This window comes from Giraffa tippelskirchi, chromosome 1 (assembly GCF_054371585.1).
Source record: "Giraffa tippelskirchi isolate mGirTip1 chromosome 1, T2T-mGirTip1v1.2.pri, whole genome shotgun sequence".
Classification (NCBI taxonomy): Eukaryota; Metazoa; Chordata; class Mammalia; order Artiodactyla; family Giraffidae; genus Giraffa; species Giraffa tippelskirchi.
In genome coordinates, this window is record NC_137275.1 from 204,574,157 (window position 1) to 204,595,462 (window position 21,306).

General features: G+C 44.9%; 1 protein-coding gene across 1 annotated transcript in view; it reads left to right on the forward strand.

Annotated features, from left to right (window-relative positions):
- The window catches only part of SHC3 (SHC adaptor protein 3), a 327,593-nt gene that overhangs the window by 248,801 nt on the left and 57,486 nt on the right, over window positions 1–21,306 (forward strand). The window contains exons 10-11 of the mRNA XM_081572376.1: window positions 1,482–1,533; window positions 15,619–15,745. Of these exons, the coding sequence (XP_081428502.1) occupies window positions 1,482–1,533; window positions 15,619–15,745 (179 nt within the window). The remainder of the gene's footprint in view (window positions 1–1,481; window positions 1,534–15,618; window positions 15,746–21,306) is intronic.

Genomic DNA, 21,306 nt, shown 5'->3' on the forward strand with positions numbered 1-21,306 from the left:
TTTGGAACCAGTGTGTTGGAAAGTTCCATGTCCAGTTCTAACTGTTACTTCTTGACCTGCATACAGGTTTCTCAAGAGGCAGGTCAGGTATTCCCATCTCTTTCAGAATTTTCCACAGTTTATTGTGATCCACAGAGTCAAATGCTTTGGCATAGTCAGTAAAGCAGAAATAGATGTTTTTCTGGAACTCTCTTGCTTTTTCGATGATCCAGCAGATGTTGGCAAGTTGATCTTTGGTTCCTCTGCCTTTTCTAAATCCAGCTTGAACATCTGGGAGTTCACAGTTCACATATTGTTGAAGCCCAGCTTAGAGAATTTTCAGCATTACTGTACTAGCGTGTGAGACGATTGCAATTGTGCAGTAGTTTGAGCATTCTTTGGCATTGCTTTCTTAGGGATTGGGATGAAAACTGACCTTTTCCAGTCCTGTGGCCACTGCTGGTGGTCGAGTGGTTGAGAATTGGCCTGCCAGTGCAGGGGACACAGGTTTGATACTTGGTCTGGGGATTGAGCTCACAGGCTGCAGGGCAACTAAGCCCACGTGCCCTAGAGCCTGTGCTCCGCAACAAGAGAAGCTGCCTTAATGAGAAGCCTGTGCACAACTAGCGAGCAGCCCTTGCTTGCAACAACTAGAGAAAGCCCACATGCAGCAATGAAGACCCAGCGTGCGCACGCGCGCACACACACACACACACACAAAGAATTCAGAGAATTGTTGGTTCCTCTGTTTAGAAACTAAAATCCACATGGTTGCCTAGGCCCACTTCTGAGATCATCAATTGCTAAGTAGGTGAATCAGCAAGGGGACTTCAAACTTTGGAACCATCTCAAAAGGATTAAAATCAGTCATTAAGTCATCATATCTCACCCACCCGTTAGGCGTATTTGTGACCAATCTTTGAACATCCACTTCTGATTTTCTCAGTGTGCTCCCCAGATCAGCAGCAGAAGCTGCCTGGATGCTTGTCAGAAATGTACATTTTGGGCCCTCAGCTCGGACCTGCCCAGTTGGAGACCCTGGGGTGGGGCCCAGCAATCTGCGCTGTAACAAGCCTTGCAGGGGACTCTTGACACCAGTTCAGATTTGAGCACCATTGTTGGAGAGCTGATGGTAGTGGTTCTCAGCCTTGGTCCATCATAGAATTATCTGAGAAGCTTTTAAAAATTCTGATGCCCGGGCCCCACGTCCTCTCTGGTTAAATCAGATTATCTGGAGCTGGGACTCAGTGATCAGTGTTTTTACAACTCCTTGGGTGATCCAACATGTTGAGTACCTGGGCCTCCTAGGTCCTTGCTGCTCACAGTGTGAGTGTGCAAGAGCTGTCTGCCCATCTCCGGTGATCCCTGCCCTCCGTACAGTTCGAGATATGTCCTTTAGCTGGTCTGTCGTTTGGGCTGCTCTTGGTATCTGAGCTGCTGTATACACGATGCATCTGCTTCACCCGTGATTAGTGATGTGACATCTCCTTTTTCTTTCACAGGACACAACAGACTACGTTGCATATGTTGCTAAGGACCCTGTTAATCGCAGAGGTAAGCCATGTGTGACCTTTGTCATTTCTCATTCATGTGCAGCTGGGCTTAACACTGGATACAAGTTGGTCTTCATGATCTAAGCCCTCTTCACCTGCACGAACAAGTGTTCTATCGTACTGTCAACGATAATTGAGCTTTACAGGCAGTGAAGTGTGGCGGCACACCTGGCTGGGTTAGGAGACACTGGATATCTTAGAGTCTGAACCACACATCTGTATAGGAGACGCTGGATATCTGAGAGTCTGAAACACACACCTGTATCCAGACGGCTAACACTTGGTACACCTGACCTGTGCAAGGCAGCTCCCACTTAGACTCTGAAGGGGGACTCAGTTACACCTGAAACCTTTACAAACTGCTAGCCTCCTGCCCGACACCATCTCCTCATTTGTCCACTGCCAACAGTCTCATACTGCTCTGCACGGCCCTGGAGGCCAGTGTCCAAGCTCAGGCCTCTCCTCTTAAACCCCGCAAAAAATGCTAGACACAGGCCTCAGACACAGGCTAGGTAGGGGATTTGAAAGATCAAGTACTTCCCATCCTCATGGACCTTCTGTTCCTAGACCTTCCCTTCGTACCCACCACCCCATCAGTTACAAACAGTGCAACCACCCTGCCAGTGTTAACAGGCTTGGGCCGGTGGGCCGAGTAGGGAGTGTGCTACTCTTGAATTCCAGGCAGCCACCAGGTGGCGCACGACTCCAATTGAGAATCATCGATGACGCTCACCAGTGGGGCGTGTAACAACACAAAGTGGCCCTTCCCTTCACCACCCATTGGTTCTCCGCCTCCTCCCACCCTCTACCCCAGAAACCAATAAAAATTTCTTAGTTGGCTTTGCAGAATTTTTGTCTGTACACACGCACACACACACTCTCTCTCTCTCTCTCTCTCTTCTTTTAAAATTTCAACACAGATGTGATTTTGGAATTCTGTTTTCCCACTAACCTTGGGGGGGGGGGAGGTGGCAGGCTGCACCACATTCCAAAGTTACACTGGTTGAAGTTCTTCTTTTATTTTTGTTTGTTCCAAGATAACCTCAAGTAATCCTAGACTTTCTTTTGATACCTTTAATGGTTCCTAGGTCAATGGTTCTCAAAATGAGCTATATTTTAAATCACCTAGGGAATTTAAAAAATCCCAGTGCTCAGGCCTCAGAGCAGCGGTGCCCATGTTCAGCCAAGGCTGAGAAATCAGGCTCTAGGGACAGACCTTGAAGGAATATAACCCCATGCAATTTGACTTAGGGCTATAGAAGCATACAAGCTAGTGTCTTGTTTCATAGGCAAAAACCAGCAGTGCCTTCTGCCCACAGTGCCTTTTCAAAGTCATGGAAATCAGGATATATTTCACATGCGTGTTGGTTTCTAGACCAGCTCCCCCTTGGGACCTGTGTGCAGTGCTAATGTGAAGACAGACGCCAGACCTCTGTACTATGCTGCTGGTGCTTTGATGGTACCATTAGCAAAGGGGTCCTTTGAGATGCTTTGTGGGAGATGTTCACTCCTTCCTTCCAATTATCTGTTGCCTGTAACACAGCTTTGTGGCTTAACAACCGTCATTTTAAAAGTATTTTTTGATATATTGTGTCACGAGTCCAGGCAGGGCTCAGTTGGCCAGTTTTTCTGCTCTATGTGGCATCAATGGGGTCTTGGGTGATCTTTGGCTGGTAGCTGGCCTGGTCTAGAAGGGCCAGACTGATTTCACTTCCATGCCTCATACCTTGGCGGGAAGGACTAGAATTCTAAGTCAGCAGGGTCCTTCTCCCTTTGCATGGAATCTCAGGGTCCCTCCAGGTGGTTCCTCCATCAAAGAAGTAGGACGTCCCATGTAGCAACTCTGGGCTCCATGATGCCAACGTGGACACATCAAGTGAAAGGCCAGGCACGGCTCCACCTCTGTCATAGTTTACCAATCAAAACAGTCCTAGCCAGCTCAGATTCAGGAGACAAGGGAGCCAGACCTGCCCTCCGACAGGAATTTGCAGCCTTCTTTATCTATCACATCTCTGTCCCCACCCCTGCCACCCCCGCAAACACACACACACACACACACACACACACACACACACACAGGGAGCTACAGCCTTCTGCGAGGCAGTAGGTGAAGGGAGGAGGGTTGCATGAGTCCAACTATGAACAGTATCTCAGAGTTGGCTTTGCCTTCATCCCATGTATGTCCACCCCACCACTACCTCCTTCCATAAGATGCTGGCGGAGGGCTCCCCCGGTTGCTCTGTTCTTCTTCCTCCTCCTGGAATTAAACTTCCAGGCAGAGAGTTTAATTTAGTAAGAATGGCCTCTGACATGCAGGAGTCATATTAGCAAGATATTCTGGGAGTAAGTGTTCTTATTTGGACTCTTAGATAGCCAACTCCCCACACAGTGGCCCCTGTCAACATGCTGGGGTAAGCCTTGTAGCACTGTGATTCCCTGGCTGCCGGCAGAGCTCCTCAGAATGGACAGATATCTGATTCCACATCTGAAACTCAGAAAGTCTTCTGTCAAAATCCTACAGAGATGAGTCAGAGTCCCTCACCGTTATCATTCATCTTTTCCACATTGATTCCTGCTTATACATTCCTGTGTGTGTTTTGGTTAATCTAGAAGTATTTACAGACCAGCATCCATATTTTTCTCTCGAGTATCAAGAATCCATGGCTTATCTAATTAATCTGGTGGAAGAGTAAAGGATCTCTGACCCAAGTCATTAAGCTCTGTGGTAACCACCACTACCACCTCGAGATAAGCATTGCAAATGAGCAAGTTTCATGAAGTCAGCACCTTATTATTGAAAGGCAAAGCCAACCAGGAAGGAGGCCTGGAAGGTAACTCCTGATATGTGTAGGATAAAACTCTCAACAAAGCAGGCTTTGGAGGATCCTAATATATCATTTTCTTTTCACAATGGAATTTGGATTGAGTTCAGTTCAGTTCAGTGGCTCAGTCGTGTCCGACTCTTTGTGACCCCATGAACTGCAGCACGCCAGGCCTATCTGTCCATCACCAACTCCCGGAGTCTACCCAAACCCATGTCCATCGAGCCAGTGATGCCATCCCACCATCTCATCCTCTGTCGTCCCCTTCTCCTCCTGCCCCCAATCCTACCCAGCATTAGGGTCTTTTCCAATGAGTCAACTCTTCGCATGAGGTGGCCAAAGTATTGGAGTTTCAGCTTCAACATCAGTCCTTCCAATGAACACCCAGGATTGATCTCCTTTAGGATGGATTGATTGGATCTCCTTGCAGTCCAAGGGACTCTCAAGAGTCTTCTCCCACACCACAGTTCAAAAGCATCAATTCTGCAGCGCTCAGCTTTCTTCACTGTCCAACTCTCACATCCATACATGACCACTGGAAAAACCATAGCCTTGACTAGACAGACTTTTGTTGGCAAAGTAATGTCTCTGCTTTTCAATATGCTATCTAGGTTGGCCATAACCTTCATAGCCTTGACTAGACGGACTTTTGTTGGCAAAGTAATGTCTCTGCTTTTCAATATGCTATCTAGGTTGGCCATAACCTTCCTTCCAAGGAGTAAGCGTCTTTTAATTTCATGGCTGCAATCACCATCAGCAGTGATTTTGGAGCCCAAAAAATAAAGTCTGACACTGTTTCCACTCTTTCCTCATCTATTTGCCATGAAGTGATGGGACCAGATGCCATGATCTTAGTTTTCTGAACGTTGAGCTTTAAGCCAACTTTTTCACTCTCCTCTTTCACTTTCATCAAGAGGCTCTTTAGTTCTTCTTCACTTTCTGCCATAAGGGTGGTGTCATCTGCATATTATGACCCAATGATTCCCATCCCCTGCAACCAAATGTCTGTTGGTTCAGACAAATGTCTATTGTGACTATTTGGGTCACAAAAGTAGACCTACGGCTGCCTGCAGGTGGCTTGTACTTCCTATAACCTATAAGCACAGTAGCATCCCTGTTCAGGCACCCACTTGAACTCCTGAGCTTGCTGTAGAAAATCATGCCCTGTGGTGTTGACCTGATGGCAGAGAGCCCTCTGTTCAGCTTGAAAAACCCTGCTTTCCCCCAAGGGTTTCCTGAATAAGGGAAACGTGGTGAATTGGCTTGAGAGGGGAGTCCCCCATGGACTGCTGCTCCCACGACCGCACTTCCTTCTTCAGGCCGCTCTACTAGCTCATGGTCATTTCAACCCTGAATTTAGGGTTCCTCTGGCTTTGGACCAGAGGCCCCAGAAGGTAACTTTGTAGGTTACCTTAACTTTGTAGGTCCCAGAAGGTAACTTTCTGGTAGAACCTTACAGAGTGTGAACTCCTTAAATAATAGAGCACCTCCTTCGACTTTCCCTTTCCCTAGAAGCAAAACCTCATCACCTCATTATAGGTGAAAGCAACGATTTGTTTTTTTAAGCCAGGAGGTTAAATTTCATCAAATAACTCTGCTGTGGGATGTTAATTTTCCTGTGGGCGAATGATTTGGTTGTTGTTTCCCCTATCTGGCTATTGTCAACAGTGTTTTTTTACAAACAAGCCAACCTCTGGGCTTTAAACATGCTGTGCAGAAGACCCTGAATATTTCTGCCCAGCCCAGAAAGTCAGACTTTCAGACTCTGGCTGACTCAGACTTGTACCAGCCTGCTGCACATCTCTGCTCACAAGTCTCCTAGGCCCCTTGCTGTGACAAAGCATGAGCTAAGTCTTTCCTCCTTCCACAGAGCTTGTCTCACTTGTCACGATGTGAGCTGATCCCTGGTCTGTCCGCTGTCTTGTTTCCTGTGATTTTCTCCCACCTCCACTCCAGCTCCACTACTTTCTGGCTCATCCTTGAACATGTCAATCAAGCACCTGCCTCAGGGCCTTTGCACCTGTTTAACCCCATGCCTGTGACATTCTTACCCTAGACCTTCCCATGGTTCACTCCCTGACTTCCTTCAGGCTTCTTCTGTGACATCACCTCCTAGGTCACCTTCCCTGGTCATCCTATATTTTATCCTATACTGTTGTTGTTGTGGTCCTTTAATGGACCAGAACTTGGGGGTATAGAGCCAACCGATAAAAAAGTGAAAGAAGGAAAAAAAGAGGCTGAGCCACATGAAGGGGACAGAGGAGAGAGAGGGAGAGAGGGGTGGAGAGAGAGAGACACAGAGACCAGTGCTCTGATGGAACAAAGGCGTTTATTTAACATATTGCAGGCATATATATACTCTCCTACAAGATAGCCCTTTTTAGCTGAGACAGGGATCAAAAATCTAACAAGTCATCCAGAAAGCCGGAGGCTAGAATCATTCTCAATAGAGGGGGTTGTAAAAGTTACTTTACATATCAGAAAGGAGGAGAGTTGTAAATGGCTGCTATTCACCGTATGGAATTTCCATACGAATGAGATACATGAATTTCTATTAATCCCGAAGCGGCTTGCCAGCTCTCTGGCACCTGTATTCAGGTGCTGTTAAGGAACATAGAATTCATGCAAGACTGAAAACAGCACACAGGAAGCCTCCTGTTAAATGTATCCTGACATGTCATCCTCATTTATCCTCTTTATTTTACATTTTTGTTTTTACAAAATTTACATTTACATTTTACCATATTGTCTTTATGTTTGTATTGGTTTTCTGTGACTGTGCTGTGCTGTGCTTAGTTGCTTGGTCGTGTCCAACTCTTTGTGACCCCATGGATTGTAACCCACCACATGGACTGTAGCCTGCTAGGCTCCTCTGTCCATGGGATTCTCCAGGCAAGAATACTGGAGTGGATTGCCATTTCCTCCTCCAGAGGATCTTCCCAACCCAGGGGTCAAATCCAGGTCTCCTGCATTGTAGACAGATTCTTTACCATCTGTGCCACCAGGGAAGCCCATAAATACTGGAGTGGGTAGCCTGTCCCTTCTCCAGGGGATCTTCCTGACCCAGAAATTGAATTGGGGTCTCCTGCATTGCAGGTGGAGTCTATACCAGCTGAGTTACCAGGGGAACCCTGTGACCACTGGAACAAATTACCACAAACTTTGTGACTTAAGACAACAAAAGTTGCTCTCTCATAGTTCTGGAGGCTCAGGGTCTAAAATCAAGATGTGGGCAGAGCTATGCTTCCTCCAAAGGTTCTGGGGAGGAGCCTTCCTGCCTTTTCCAGTGTCTGGTGGCTCCAGGAGCCCTTGGCTTGTGGTTGCATCACTTTAGTCTCGGCATCCGTCTTCACATTGTCTCCTCTTCTGTCCCTTATAATAAGAAACTTGTCATTGGATTTAGGGCCCATCCTAATCCAGAATGATCTATTCTTGAGGTCCTTAGCTTAAGGACATCTGGAAAGACCCTTTTACACAGGTTCAAGAGGTCAGGATGCAGACAGGGCTTTGTGCAGGGGCACCATTCCATCCATGCAAATGGTGTATTTTTCCTTTCTTATTTTCAGTGTCTGCCCTCTAGACTGTCAGCTTCGTGAGAGCAGGACTCTGTTTTGTTTCTTGCTGTATCTGTAGATTATAGGATAGGGCACGGTACACAGTCTATGCTCAACAAGTGTCTACTGAGTGAAGTCTCCAGTAGATATTTTGTACATTTGCCTTGTGCTCATGTGCAAGAATGTTCTTAGGGTTTATACCTCTGGGACAAATTACTGTGTTTGGGGACATCTTCAACTTTTAAAAAAATGGTTGTTTCACTTTGCAATTCCACAAGTGGCACAGGAGGGCTCCTTGGCTTCTTCAACACTTGGCATTTTCAGGTTTTTAGATTCCTGCCAGTCTGATGGGTGCAAAATTATCTCCTTATACTTTTAGTTTGCTGCTCTAGGGCTAGAACACATATTAAACTCAATTTTTAAATTTTTATTATTTTTTATTGGAATATAGTTGCTTTACAATGTTATGTTTGTTTCTGTTGTACAGCAGTGAATGAGCTGAGCATATACATATATCCCCTTGTTTTTGGATTTCCATCCCATTTAAGTCATCACAGAGCACTGAGTAGAGTTCCCTGTGCTATATGTTAGGTTCTCAATAGTTATCTATTTTATACACAGTAGCATACATATGCTACTTCTGTTGATGGACATTTAGATTGCTTCCATGTCCTGACTATTGTAAATAGTGCTGCAATGAACATTGGGGTGCACGTATCTTTTTGTTTTATTTGTTTATTTATTACTGGGGTATAGTTGCTTTATGATATCGTGTTAGTGTCTGTCCTACAATGAAGTCAATCAGCTATATGTACACATATAGGCCCTCCCTCTTGAGTCTCTCTCCCATCCCCCACATCACTGCAGAGCAATGAGCTGAGCTCCCTGTGCTGTACAGCAGCTTCCCACCAGCTATCTGTTTTACACATGGTAGTGTAGATGTGTCAATCCTAATCTCCCAATTCATTTCACCTTCCTTTCCCACCCTGTGTCCACATGGCTGTTCCTTAAGTTTGGGTCTCTATTCCTGCCCTGGAAATAGGTTCATCTGTACCATTTTTCTAGATTCCACATATATGCATTAATATGAATTATGGTCTTCTCAGAGTATATGCCCAGGAGTGGGATATCTGGGTCATATGGTAGTTCTACTTTTAGTATTTTTAAAGAACCTCCATACTGTTCTTCACAGTGGCTGTATCAATTTACATTTCCACCAATAATGTAAAAGAATTCCCCTTTCTCCACACCCTCTCCAGCATTTATTGTTTGTAGATTTTTTGATCATGGCCAGTCTGACTGGTGTGAGGTGATACCTCATTGTGGTTTTAGTTTGCATTTCTCTAATAATTAGTGATGTTGAAAACAACTCTTAATTAAGAGCATGGGAGATGAATCTTGAAGTTCTTACCTGTCTTGGATTAAAAAATCTGAAACAATGAGGAGCATGTGAATATATTAAGTGAACAAACTAGAGTTGACTGAAAACTACGCTTGAGTTTGTAGCCTCTAGCTCTCTGCTAAGAATTCACTGGTGTTCAGTGTTCCTTTTAAGGGGTGAGAGTTATCAGCCCACTAGGAGAAAGAGAGACAAGTCATTGTTTGGTAGGGTCTTTTTCTGATTGGGCAATGATTCCAGGTGTCTCTGAGATTCCCTGTGTCAGTCACCAGTTGGTAGAGAATGTGGCTGTGAACTTGAACTCTTGGAGAGTCTGTGAGTCTAGATATGAGGACAGTAGGAGAGTCCAAGATTGGACCGCTGCAAGGGCTGGGCTGCCTTGGGGAGGCTGGATGGCTGTGAAGTGTGAGTTAAGAGTGGTGTGGGTGTGGGTGGAAAGGGTCATGACTTCCTGAAAGAGAAGCACAGATCCTGAGCGGTTTTCTGCCCGTACTTGCAGAGTTCCCCCCCATGGAACTAGTGCCCACCAAGGTGAGGTGGCCCATCCCACAGGGTATCGACGTGGCCACTGTGGTGGGAGACATGTGCTGGAGCCTCTGTTTACAGTCGCTGCTGATCTGAGATAGAGGGGGAATTACCTTGTAATCATACATAAAATGTGCAGTGAACCAGTGACATCCTTTCTGTGTGTTAGTGGCTCCAGGACCACAGAGGGGGTATGGGAATTGGGGTCTTACTTACACACACACACATACACACAATAATCAGATAAGGAATCAACCCCTCCAAACTCTAAATGATTAAGAAAAGTTTTCCAGGGATGGAAAGATGAATTTTTATCCATCATTGTTCATGATGAACCTCACTCAAAATATTTATCTTGCTTTGAGATAATAACTGACAGTGTGATGCTTTCAGGGTCAACAAGACATCTGGGAACTTTTGTTTATCTTTGTTGCATCATTTTTGAAAGGGAAAAAGAAAGTGACAGTCATATCCAACTCTTTGTGACCCCATGGACTGTAGCCTGTAAGGCTCCTCTGTCCATGGGATTCTCCAGGCAAGAATACTGGAGTGGGTTGTCATTCCCTTCTCCAGGGGATCTTCCCTACCCACGGATCAAACCAGTGTCTCCTGCATTGCAGACAGATTCTTTACTGTCTGAGCCACCAGGGAAGCCCTACATGCTTTAAAAGATACTTTTATAATATACATACCATTATATTGGGCTTCTCAGGAGGTTCTAGTGGTAAAGAATTCACCCGTCAATGCAGCAGACACAGGAGATGCAGGTTTGATTCCTGGATCCAGAGAAACCCTGGAGTAGGAAATGGCAACTCGCTCCAGTATTCTTGCCTGGAAAATTCCATTGACAGAGGAGCCTGGCAGGTTACAGTCCATGGGGTCACAAAGAGTTGGACACAACTGAGCACAAGGAAAGAAAGAACTGTTATGTTATGTTCGATCCCTGGGTTGGGAAGATCCCCTGGAGAAGGAAATGGCAACCCACTCCAGTATCCTTGCCTGGAAAATCTCATGGACAGAGGAGCCTGGTGGGCTGTAGTCCATGGGGTCGCAAAGAGTCAGGCACAACTGAGCGACTAACACAATTAATTTATAAATAAGTTAACATCTATTTGGGACATACGCTCAGTATAGTGAAGAGTTCTTTACTGGTAAGCATGAACAAGCCTTGACAACTTCTTATTTACAGAAGTAAAGCCATTTGGGTGTTTGGTGCACGTGATAAGCATTGCTAGTGCTCACTTATGTCCTGACCTCCTTCCTCCCAAGCTCCCAGGAGACAGCACTGCCAGCCTCTCCACGGTAGAGGAGGAGCCAGGTGACAGTTCTGTGGGAGAGCAGAATGCATGAGTGCTGGTACAAGGCCCTTCTGTCTCTTTCTTCCCTGGCTTGTGGAGGAGGCCTTGTATCGAAATTCAGGATTGAAGGATCAAAGCAGCCTGGTGCAAGGTGCCACCACCTGGTTGAGGAGAGTTGAGGTGATTGAGGAGAGTTGCCCAGGAATGAGCAGACAAGAATGGAGTTGTCTTGCCCCTGAGATGCTGGGGCTATTTCTTATTGTGGCATCACTTGTTTGTGCTGACTAACAGAGCAACTGTCCCAGGCAGGGCTCAGAGAGCAAGCTCAGATGAATGGAGGTCCCAGGTGGCCTGCAGTCCATTCATCAGTTAGATGGCTGGGGCAGCCTTGACCACCAGTGGACAGGTGCAGCCACTGGCCTCTGGACTTACCTGGAGCCATAGGGAAACTGAACTGGCATCTTACATAGTAACTTCTGCCCTGGCAGTGTCTCCTGTGCGTGGAAGATGTGTGGTTGCCATGTGAGTAAAGATGCCATGTCTCAGTTCTATCTGATGTGATCACAAGGGCCTCAGCACAGGCTGCTCTCAAGTGGCTCATCCCAGGTTGGTAGTGGCCTTTGTGGTGAAGCCTGATGAGGACCCTTGCTAGTGTCAGGGCTGAGGTGGCTGCTGTGTGGTCTGAGTGAGCTCCTGGAGAGAGATGTCAGCCTTGCTTTTGGTCAAGGAGAGAGACCAGCTGGGCAAACAAGCATCTCTGGTCCTCACCCCCCATCTGTGCACTGCTGTTCACCCCCAGTGGTACACTACCGTACTGCTAACAGAAGGGCCAGTTTTCTCCAAAAGGGACTGATTGAGGAATGACCTCATTTTGCTGCTGCTGTGTTTGTTTGGGGGCCAGATTTTAGGTTTTACAACGTCATTTTGAGTCTTGACTCTGGGCCCCACCACTCTGTATGTACTTTTCATCTAGTGCTTCTCCTTCTCATGAACAGCAGACACCTCCAGCTCCCTGTTTTCATTGTGGGATGGAAAACAAGCAGCCCCGGTGGTCACCTTTAGGGAGGCCCTCATAATCCTCCCATAAGTGAGACTAGATGATAGTGGCTTTTAAGCGAAAAACCATTGCGACACCAAGAGAAAATACCAGGCCCAGAGAGACTGTCAGCCCAGGTTGGTTTTAGATTTGGAGTGAGTTTCTGGCGCACAGAGAAGTCATTCTACAGAAGGATCCTCAGACCCAACTAACAGATGATACTTACTCAGTCCATTGAGGACTGAGCCCAGCCCCAGAGCCTGGAGTCATGATCTAATTCTGCATCTGCAGGTTCTGTCACCCTCTTGTATCCAAATACTAGGGCTCCACTGTCACCAAGAGAGGGGCTTCCACCCAGAGCCCTGCATCTTCCAAAGGTCCCAGGAACCGACTTAAAGAAGACCTGTTTCAGGCCTGGACGTCTCTGGTGTGTAGAAGGTGAGAGGGCTGTGTGGACCTCGGTAGAAACCTCATTCTTCATTCACTGTGTTAAAGCCTAGCGCGCTGCTTTTCTCCTTAGAAGAAAAACAAGCTTCTCTTTCTTGACTCATCCCCAGGCGTTATTCTGGTTCTCCAAAGTACTAGCCAACTGGTTCCCTCGGCTGGTGCTGTGCTGGGTGGAGAGGACAAGTGTGGCTGGAAAAATGGGGCAGGTGGGGGAGCCAGGTGTCTTTCCCTCAATCCGTCCTAGACTCCTATTTCCTTATTGGCTGGAAAGATACCTCCAGTCCTGTCCATTAATGAACAACCATGCGACTACAACAGCTGCTTAATATGGGCTTGCTTTATGCTTACTTGGGTTAATAATAAATACTAATACCAATAATAACATAAAACAATATCATTATTGAATAACAGAAATACAGCTGGGACATCTGTCTCCTGGGACAAATGCCTTAGCCGTATCTGTGCTAGAGCTAGTGTATCCAAGGGATGGGGCTTCCCTGGTGGCTCAGTGGTAAAGTATCCACCTGCCAGTGTAGGAGATGAAGAGACATGGTTTGATTCCTGGGTCGGGAAGATCCCCTGGAGAAGGAGATGGCAGCTCACTCCCGTATGCTTGCCTGGGGAAGCCTATGGACAGAGGAGCCTGGTGGGCTACAGTCCATAGGGTCACAAGAGTTGCACATGACTAAGCAATTGAGCATGGACATGAGACCCAAGGGTACTGCATTGCAGCCCAAAGCAGCAATCCAGTTACACTTGGTCTTCCCAGAAAATTCTTGTTTCTGTGTCCTCAGAGGCATGCTCCTTCCTTGAGCCTGTGAGGAGAAGAAACCTCAGGCTCCCCAGCCCAGCAGCCACCATCAGGGTGGGCTGTGCGGTGCCTGGCTGGCGTTGTGCATGGAGAAGGCGGCATCGTGATGGAAAAGCGGCCAAACTGTGGAGGTGGTGATGTCTCTGCTCCTTCCCGCGCAGTTTCCTGTCTTAATGAGTCCTCTCTTTGCTGGCTTCTCCTGCAGCGGCAGTGCTTCTGCATCTCCCTAATCACTGCCCCAGGGAACAGCTCACTGCTGTAGCAATGCTTCTCCTCACTGCTGAGCATCCACCGTGCTCCTGGAGGAACCTCGTTGAAACACAGTTGTGTCCTAACTGGTGGCAAGAGAAAGATGGAGTGTGACACACACATCTGTCATTTTCTCCAGGGAGAATGCCTGTATCTCATTAGTAGCAGAACATGTTCCACTGGTCAGGGTGCCACGTGGAGGGGCTGAGATGCTTCTGTGGGATGCCATGGACATGCGTCTGGGGAGGGGACAGTTCTACTTGTAGAGCAGAGGGGGCCTTCTCTGGCACCTTCCTCCATTTGACCCTTTTTTCTCTGAGAGTTCCGCATGGATTATACCACAGCCTGGCCACCAGGAAGGCAGGCACCCCAATGGGTTAAGGGTTGCTCCAGGTCCCTGATGGGGCTCTCATCTGACTGCCAACACCCCTTTTATGAGAACCAGCATGAATATCCAGCCTCATCTGGTGTACATGCAGATGGCATGCAGTGGGTTGGTCATACTGGTTAATTAGTATCTCTTTAAATGCATCTTAAAAGTTAAGATGCTTTGAGTTGAGTCTTACTGCTTTGAGTTGCCACATTTGGTGATGATGCTTTACTTGCCCTAGGAAATAAGCAAATAACTTGCTCCAAGGCCATAGGATACCTCAGAATTCATTCAGTAAGAGTCTGTTTAACTACAATGAGGTATCACCTCACGCTGTTCAGAATGGCCATCATCATCAAAAAAAAAAAATCTGCAAACAGTAAACACTGGAGAAAAGGGAACCTTCTTGCACGATTGGTGGGAATGTAAATTGATACTGTCCACTATGGAGAACGGATTTCTTGAAAAATCTAGGAATGAAACTACCATATGAGCCAGCAATCCCACTATTAGGCATATATCCTGAGAAAAACCATGATTCTATGAGACAAATGTACCCCAATGTTCATTGCAGCACTGTTTACAATAGCCGGGACATGCAAACAGCCTAGATGTCCTTCGACAGATGAATGGATAAAGAAGTTGTTGTACAAATATACAATGGAATATTACTCTGTCATAAAAGGAATGAATTTGAGTCAGTTCTAGTGAGGTGGATGAAATGAGAACCTGTTATACAGAGTGAAGTAAGTCAGAAAGAAAAAACAAATATCGTATATTAACGCATATACATGAAATCTAGAAAAATGGTACTGATGAACCTATTTGCAGGGCAGCAATAGAGACGCAGACATAGAGAACAGACTTGTGGACACAGCTAGGGAAGGGACAGGGTGGAATGAATTGAGAGAGTAGCATTGAAACATACATTACCACATGTAAAACAGATAGCCAGTGGGGATTTGCTGTATGACGCAGGCAGCTCAACTCATAGCTCTGTGACAACCTAGATGGGGTGGGAGGGAGTGAGAGGTGGGGAGGGAGGTTCAAGAGGGAGGGGACATATGTATACCTAAGGCTGATTCATGCTGATGTATGGCAGAAACCAACGCAACATTGTGAAGCAGTTATCCTCCAATTAAAAATAAATGCATTTTAAAAAGAGTAAGTTGAAGTCCATTTTGAAGGCTCATGGGGTCTTAGAGGGATTCCTTTGTTATGTTAAGATTTCCCTCCAAACTCTATTTCCCAGTTGAGTTCAGAGTTCATATTTTATAGACTCTCAAGCAATTCAAAAGCCATCAAGTTGAATTTTAAAAACTTAAAATGGACTTACAAATAGAACCTTTACTTTTGCAGAGAATAAGCTATTAAGAAATGGATCCCTGTGGTGAAGCTGTGTGTCTGGGGGCTCCTGGGAATTAGGCTGCAGGCAGAGCTGCCAGGACATGTTATGAAAGCCACCTCCTTGGCCCCCTCTTCTTCCCTAGGCTGTGGGGTTTCGGCCTCAGGAAGAAGGAGTCTGGGCAGCTCCAGTGTCTGCCTCTAATGGGCCTGTGTCTCTTGCTCCCACAGCTTGTCACATTCTGGAATGTTGTGATGGGCTGGCCCAGGATGTCATCGGCTCCATCGGACAAGCCTTTGAGCTCCGGTTTAAGCAGTATTTGCAGTGTCCTTCCAAGATTGCTGCTCTTCATGACCGGTGAGTAGTGCTGTGACACCATTTGCAGTGGCCTCTCTGCATTTTCTGACCTTTCCTCTTAAAATCACTTAAAAGGAGAAAAACCACAAAACCAGCTCCCTGAGGAGTGCTCTGAACAGTCAATCACGGCATCCTGGGCCTGGAGACACCTGGCCGATGCTGGGCTGGGGCTCAGAAAACCGACAGATGGAAGCTGACATATGGGTGATGCTCCCAATGTTTAGAAAAACGTTTTCTTGAAACTATAGTGACAGTAGCTAAGGTTACAAAAAAAACCACTATAATATGTTTTTATTCTGTTTCCTTTGCAAGCATGTGATGTTTCCATATGTTGTCTTCTTGGATCAGCGTCATCTCAGGTTCTACCTGTCCTGTTGTCCTCATCATCAGGGTTAGCCAGAGTCCTGATTCAGAGGCTCCTGTCATGAGGCACTATGCTTGGGATGACCAGCATTGGTTCTGCTTTATTGGACTTTGTAGCTTTCCGGCTCGATGGCTGTAGGGCCCTGATCTGGGTCTCAGCAGTTTTCTTGGTCAGGAGAAGACTCTTGAGATTCCCTTGAACTGCAAGGAGATCAAACCAATCAATACTAAAGGAAATCAACCATGAATATTCATTGGAAGGATTGACGCTGAAGATGGAGCTGGAATCCTTTGGCCACATGATGTTAAGAGCTGACTCTTTGGAAAAGACCCTGAAGCTGGGAAAGATTGAGAGCAAGAGGAGAAGAGGACGACAGAGGATGAGATGGTGGGATGGCATCAACAACTCAATGCACATGAATTTGAGCCAACTCCAGGAGATAGTGAAGGACAGGGAAGCCTGGCGAGCTGCAATGCATGGGCATCACAAAGAGTTGGACACAACTTACTGACTGAACAACAAGTTTTCTCTGTAAAATAGGAATAATAATAGCTTGCAGTATTTTAAACATTAAGTTCAGTTCAGTTCAGTTGCTCAGTCGTGTCTGACTCTTTGTGACCCTATATTGGCTAGAGCATGCCAGGATTCCCTGTCCATCACCAACTCCCAGTTCTTGCTCAAACTCCTGTCCATTGAGTCGGTGATGCCATCCAACCATCTCATCCTCTGTCGTCCCCTTCTCCTCCCGCCTTCAATCTTTCCCAGCATCAAGGTCTTTTCAAATGAGTCATTTCTGCACATAAGGTGGTCAAAGTATTGGAGTTTCAGCTTCAGCCTCAGTCCTTCCAATGAATATTCAGGACTGATTTCCTTTAGGATGGACTGGTTGGATCTTCTTGCAGTCCAAGGGACTCTCAAGAGTCTTCTCCAACACCACAGTTCAAAAGCATCAATTCTTTGTTGCTCAGCTTTCTTTATAGTCCAACTCTCACATCCATACATGACTACTGGAAAAACCATAGCTTTGACTATATGAACCTTTACTGACCAAGTAATATCTCTGCTTTTTAATATGCTATCTAGGTTTGTCATAGCATAGCTTTTCTTCCAAGGAGCAAGTATCTTTTAATTTCATGGCTGCAGTCACCATCTGCAGTGATTTTGGAGCCCAAGAAAGTAAAGTCTGTCACTCTTTCCATTGTTTCCCCATCTATTTGCCATGAAGTGATGGGACCGGATGCCATGATCTTAGTTTTTTGAATGTTGAGTTTTAAGCTGGCTTTTTCACTCTCCTCTTTCACCTTCATCAAGAGGCTCTTTAAATTCTCTTCACTTTCTGCCATAAGAGTGGTGTCATCTGCATATCTGAGGTTATTGATATTTCTCCTGGCAATCTTGATTCCAGCTTGTGCTTCGTCCAGCCTGGCATTTTGCATGATGTACTGTGCATATAAGATAAATAAGCAGGGGGACAATATACAGCCTTGACATACTCCTTTCCCAATTTGGAATCAGTCTGTTGTTCCATGTCCAGTTCTAACTGTTGTTTCCTGACCTGCATACAGATTTCTCAGGAGGCAGGTAAGGTGGTCTGATAGTCCCATCTCTTTAAGAGTTTTCCACAGTTAATTGTGATCCACACAATCAAAGACTTTGGCATAGTCAGTAAAGCAGAAGTAGACGTTTTTCTGGAAATCTCTTGCTTTTTCAATGATCCAGAGGATGTTAGCAATTTGATCTCTGGTTCCTCTGCCTTTTCTAAATCCAGCTTGAACATCTGGAGGTTCTCAGTTTACATGCTGTTAAAGCCTAGCTTGAAGAATTTTGAGTATTACTTTGCTAGCCTGTGAGATGAGTGCAATTGTGCAGTAGTTTGAGCATTCTTTGGCATTGCCTTTCTTTGGGATTGGAATGAAAACTGACCTTTTCCAGTCCTGTGGCCACTGCTGAGTTTTCCAAATTTGCTGGCATATTGAGTGCAGCACTTTCACAACATCATCTTTTAGGATTTGAAATAGCTCAGCTGGAATTCCATCGCCTCCACTAGTTTTGTTCATAGTGATGCTTCCTAAGGCCTACTTGACTTCACACTCCAGAATATCTGGCTCTAGGTGAGTGATCACACCATAGTGATTATCTGGATTATCTTTTTTTGTACAGTTCTTCTGTGTATTCTTGCCACCTATTCTTCATATCTTCTTCTTCTGTTAGGTCCATACCATTTCTGTCCTTTATTGTACCCATCTTTGCATGAAATGTTCCCTTGGTATCTCTAATTTTCTTGAAGAGATCTCTAGTCTTTCCCATTCTATTGTTTTCCTCTATTTCTTTGCATTGATCACTTAGGAAGGCTTTCTTATCTCTCCTTGCTATTCTTTAGAACTCTGCATTCAGATAGATATATCTTTCCTTTTCTCCTTTGCCTTTTGCTCTCTTCTTTCCTTAGCTATTTGTAAGGCCTCCTTAGACAACCATTTTGCCTTTTGCATTTCTTCTTCTTGGGGATGGTTTTGATCACCACCTCCTGTACAATGTTACAAACTTCCAGCCATAGTTCTTCATATTTCTTCCAACCATAGTTCTTCACTCTATCTATCAGATCTAATCCCTTGAATCTAGTTGTTAATTTCACGGTATAATTGTAAGTGATTTATTTGATTTTCCTGAATGGTCTAGTATTTTTTCCCTACTTTCTTCAATTTAAGTCTGCATTTGGCAACAAGGAGTTTGTGATCTGAGCCACAGTCAACTCCTGGTCTTGTTTTTGCTGATTTATAGAGCTTCTCCATCTTCGGCTGCAAAGAATATAGTCAATTTGATTTCGGTATTGAACACCTGGTGATATCCATGTGTAGAGTTGTCTCTTGCATTGTTGGAAGAGGGTGTTTGCTATGACCAGTATGTTCTCTTGACAAAACTCTCTTAGCCTTTGCCCTGCTTCATTCTGTACTCCAAGGCCAAACTTGCCTGTTACTCCAGGTATCTCTTGACTTCCTACTTTTGTATTCCGGTCCCCTATGATGAAAAGAAACTCTTTTTTTTGGTGTTAGTTCTAAAAGTTCTAGAACTGAGTTTAAATGTTTAATTTAAACATTAATGAAATAGTAAATGTAAATTGGAATTGTGAGATGTTTAGTTTATTATAAAAAATGTTCAGGGTCTACTCTTGAGTTTCCTTAGGAGATAAGAATATTCCATGCAGCCCTAAAAAGACAGTAATGAGGCATATTGGTCATTCAGTCACTTCTCCTACTGAAAGCTTATTACAATGGTGTGTTCACTGTCAATAAAATTTAATTTCTCCTGAATTTACTTTTACTCCAACTTCTATGGCCACATTCTGGACTTAGTTGTGAAGGCAGTATACTCCTCTGTCTTCATTATCTCTCTGAAGTCTTCATCTTTCTTGAAAGAGTTTTTTAATTTTTTTTCATCCACTGGAAAACTTCTTTTCAGATATTCATTCTGGAGGTGCCTATGAAGGCTCCATTTTTCCTGGTTGGCAAGGACTTCTGCAAACTCATATAAGCTGTGTGAAAAAAGAGTTAGAAAGTAGGGGGGACCCTAAAGCCCCTGGCAGGATAGTAGGTGAACAAAGTTCTAAATTTTATATTTTAATAGGATATAGTCATTAAACAGAATCCATCAGTATGTGTGTATTATCAAAATGAATCTCAAACATTTTAAATGAAGTAAAAAAGGATATGAACCATTTACGGAAATTTTAAAAACACATAAATGATTGCATATGTAGCTTATGGATAAATGCATGTGTATAAAGAGTATAAAAACATGCAAAAATATTACATACCAACTTTAGGACATCTGAGGATGACAAGGACATGTATGCATGCGTGTTCAGTCATGTCCAACTCTTTGTGACCCCTTGGGCTGTAGCCTGCCAGGCTCCTCTGTCCATGGAGTTTTCCAGGAAAGAATACTGGAGTGATTTGCCATTTCTTACTCCAGATGATATTCCTGACCCATGGATCGAACCCATGTCTCTTGCATCTCCTGCATTAGCAGGCAGATTATTTACCACTGTGTCACCTGGGAAGCCCAAATTTTTGTACATAGAAGCTAGGTGCATGCATGCATGCTAAGTTGTGTCCAACTCTTTGTGACCCCATAGACTGTAGACCACCAGGCTCCTCTGTCCATGGGATTCTCCAGGCCAGAAGACTTAAGTGGGTTGACATTTCCTCCTTCAGGGGATCTTCCCGACTCAGGGATTGAACTTGCATCACCTATGTATCCACTATTGACAGATAGGTTATTTACTACTGAGTCACCTGGGAAACCGACAGGGGCGTGGGGTGGGCTATAACTGGTTTTGTTAAGTGTATCTCTTCCCTAACATTTTAAAAGAACAATGTTCCTGTATGTAAAAAGAATTTTGCACTGAACACCTGTATAACCAACCATCTAGATTCTACTATTAACATTTTACTGTTAATACCACATATTTATCCATTCAATGTGAGTCTGACAAATTTTATTTCTTTAAAAAGAAAGGAATCAAATATAGCAAAATATTCACCCTTGTTTAATCTCAGTGGTGGATGTGCAGGTGTCTTTTATATTAATTTAGCTTCTCTTTCAAAATGTTACATAAAAGTCAAATAAATACTATTAAAATAGTATGTACAAAAATCAGTGGGGGGAGTTAATTGAACTACATGCTTCTCTGGACATATACTTAGGTGTGAAGTCCTTACATGTTTCTATATAATAAAGTTTGAAGAAGTTTTGGGGAAAGAAAATGAAGTAGAGAGATCTTATCTATTGAGAAAACTTGGAACCCAATATGCAAGTAATGGTATAAAATTTCTAAAGCAGAGCGTTAACCAGAAGTCCTGTGTTCCCTGATATCATTCTCATCCGGTCTGACAAGCTGCTTGTGTCCACTGAGCAGGTCTGAGACCCATCAGGCAGGAATGTGCCACGTTCTGGCCCTACTGGGGACATCATGGGCCAAGAGTGAGCACACTTTGCCTCCAGTTGCCACACTCTTTTTCCCCTCCCCACCCTTTTCCAGAGACCTTGGGCTGCATAAGTCACTGGCCCATTCTCCTTCTAGATTTCCCAGAGGCCAGCTAGACAGGAGGTTCTACTTGTGAGCATTTCTCCTTGGGTTTGCTTCTTGCTTGCTCAGGCCATTTCTCTTCAAATTGGGAATGAGCTGGAAGTGTGAGAA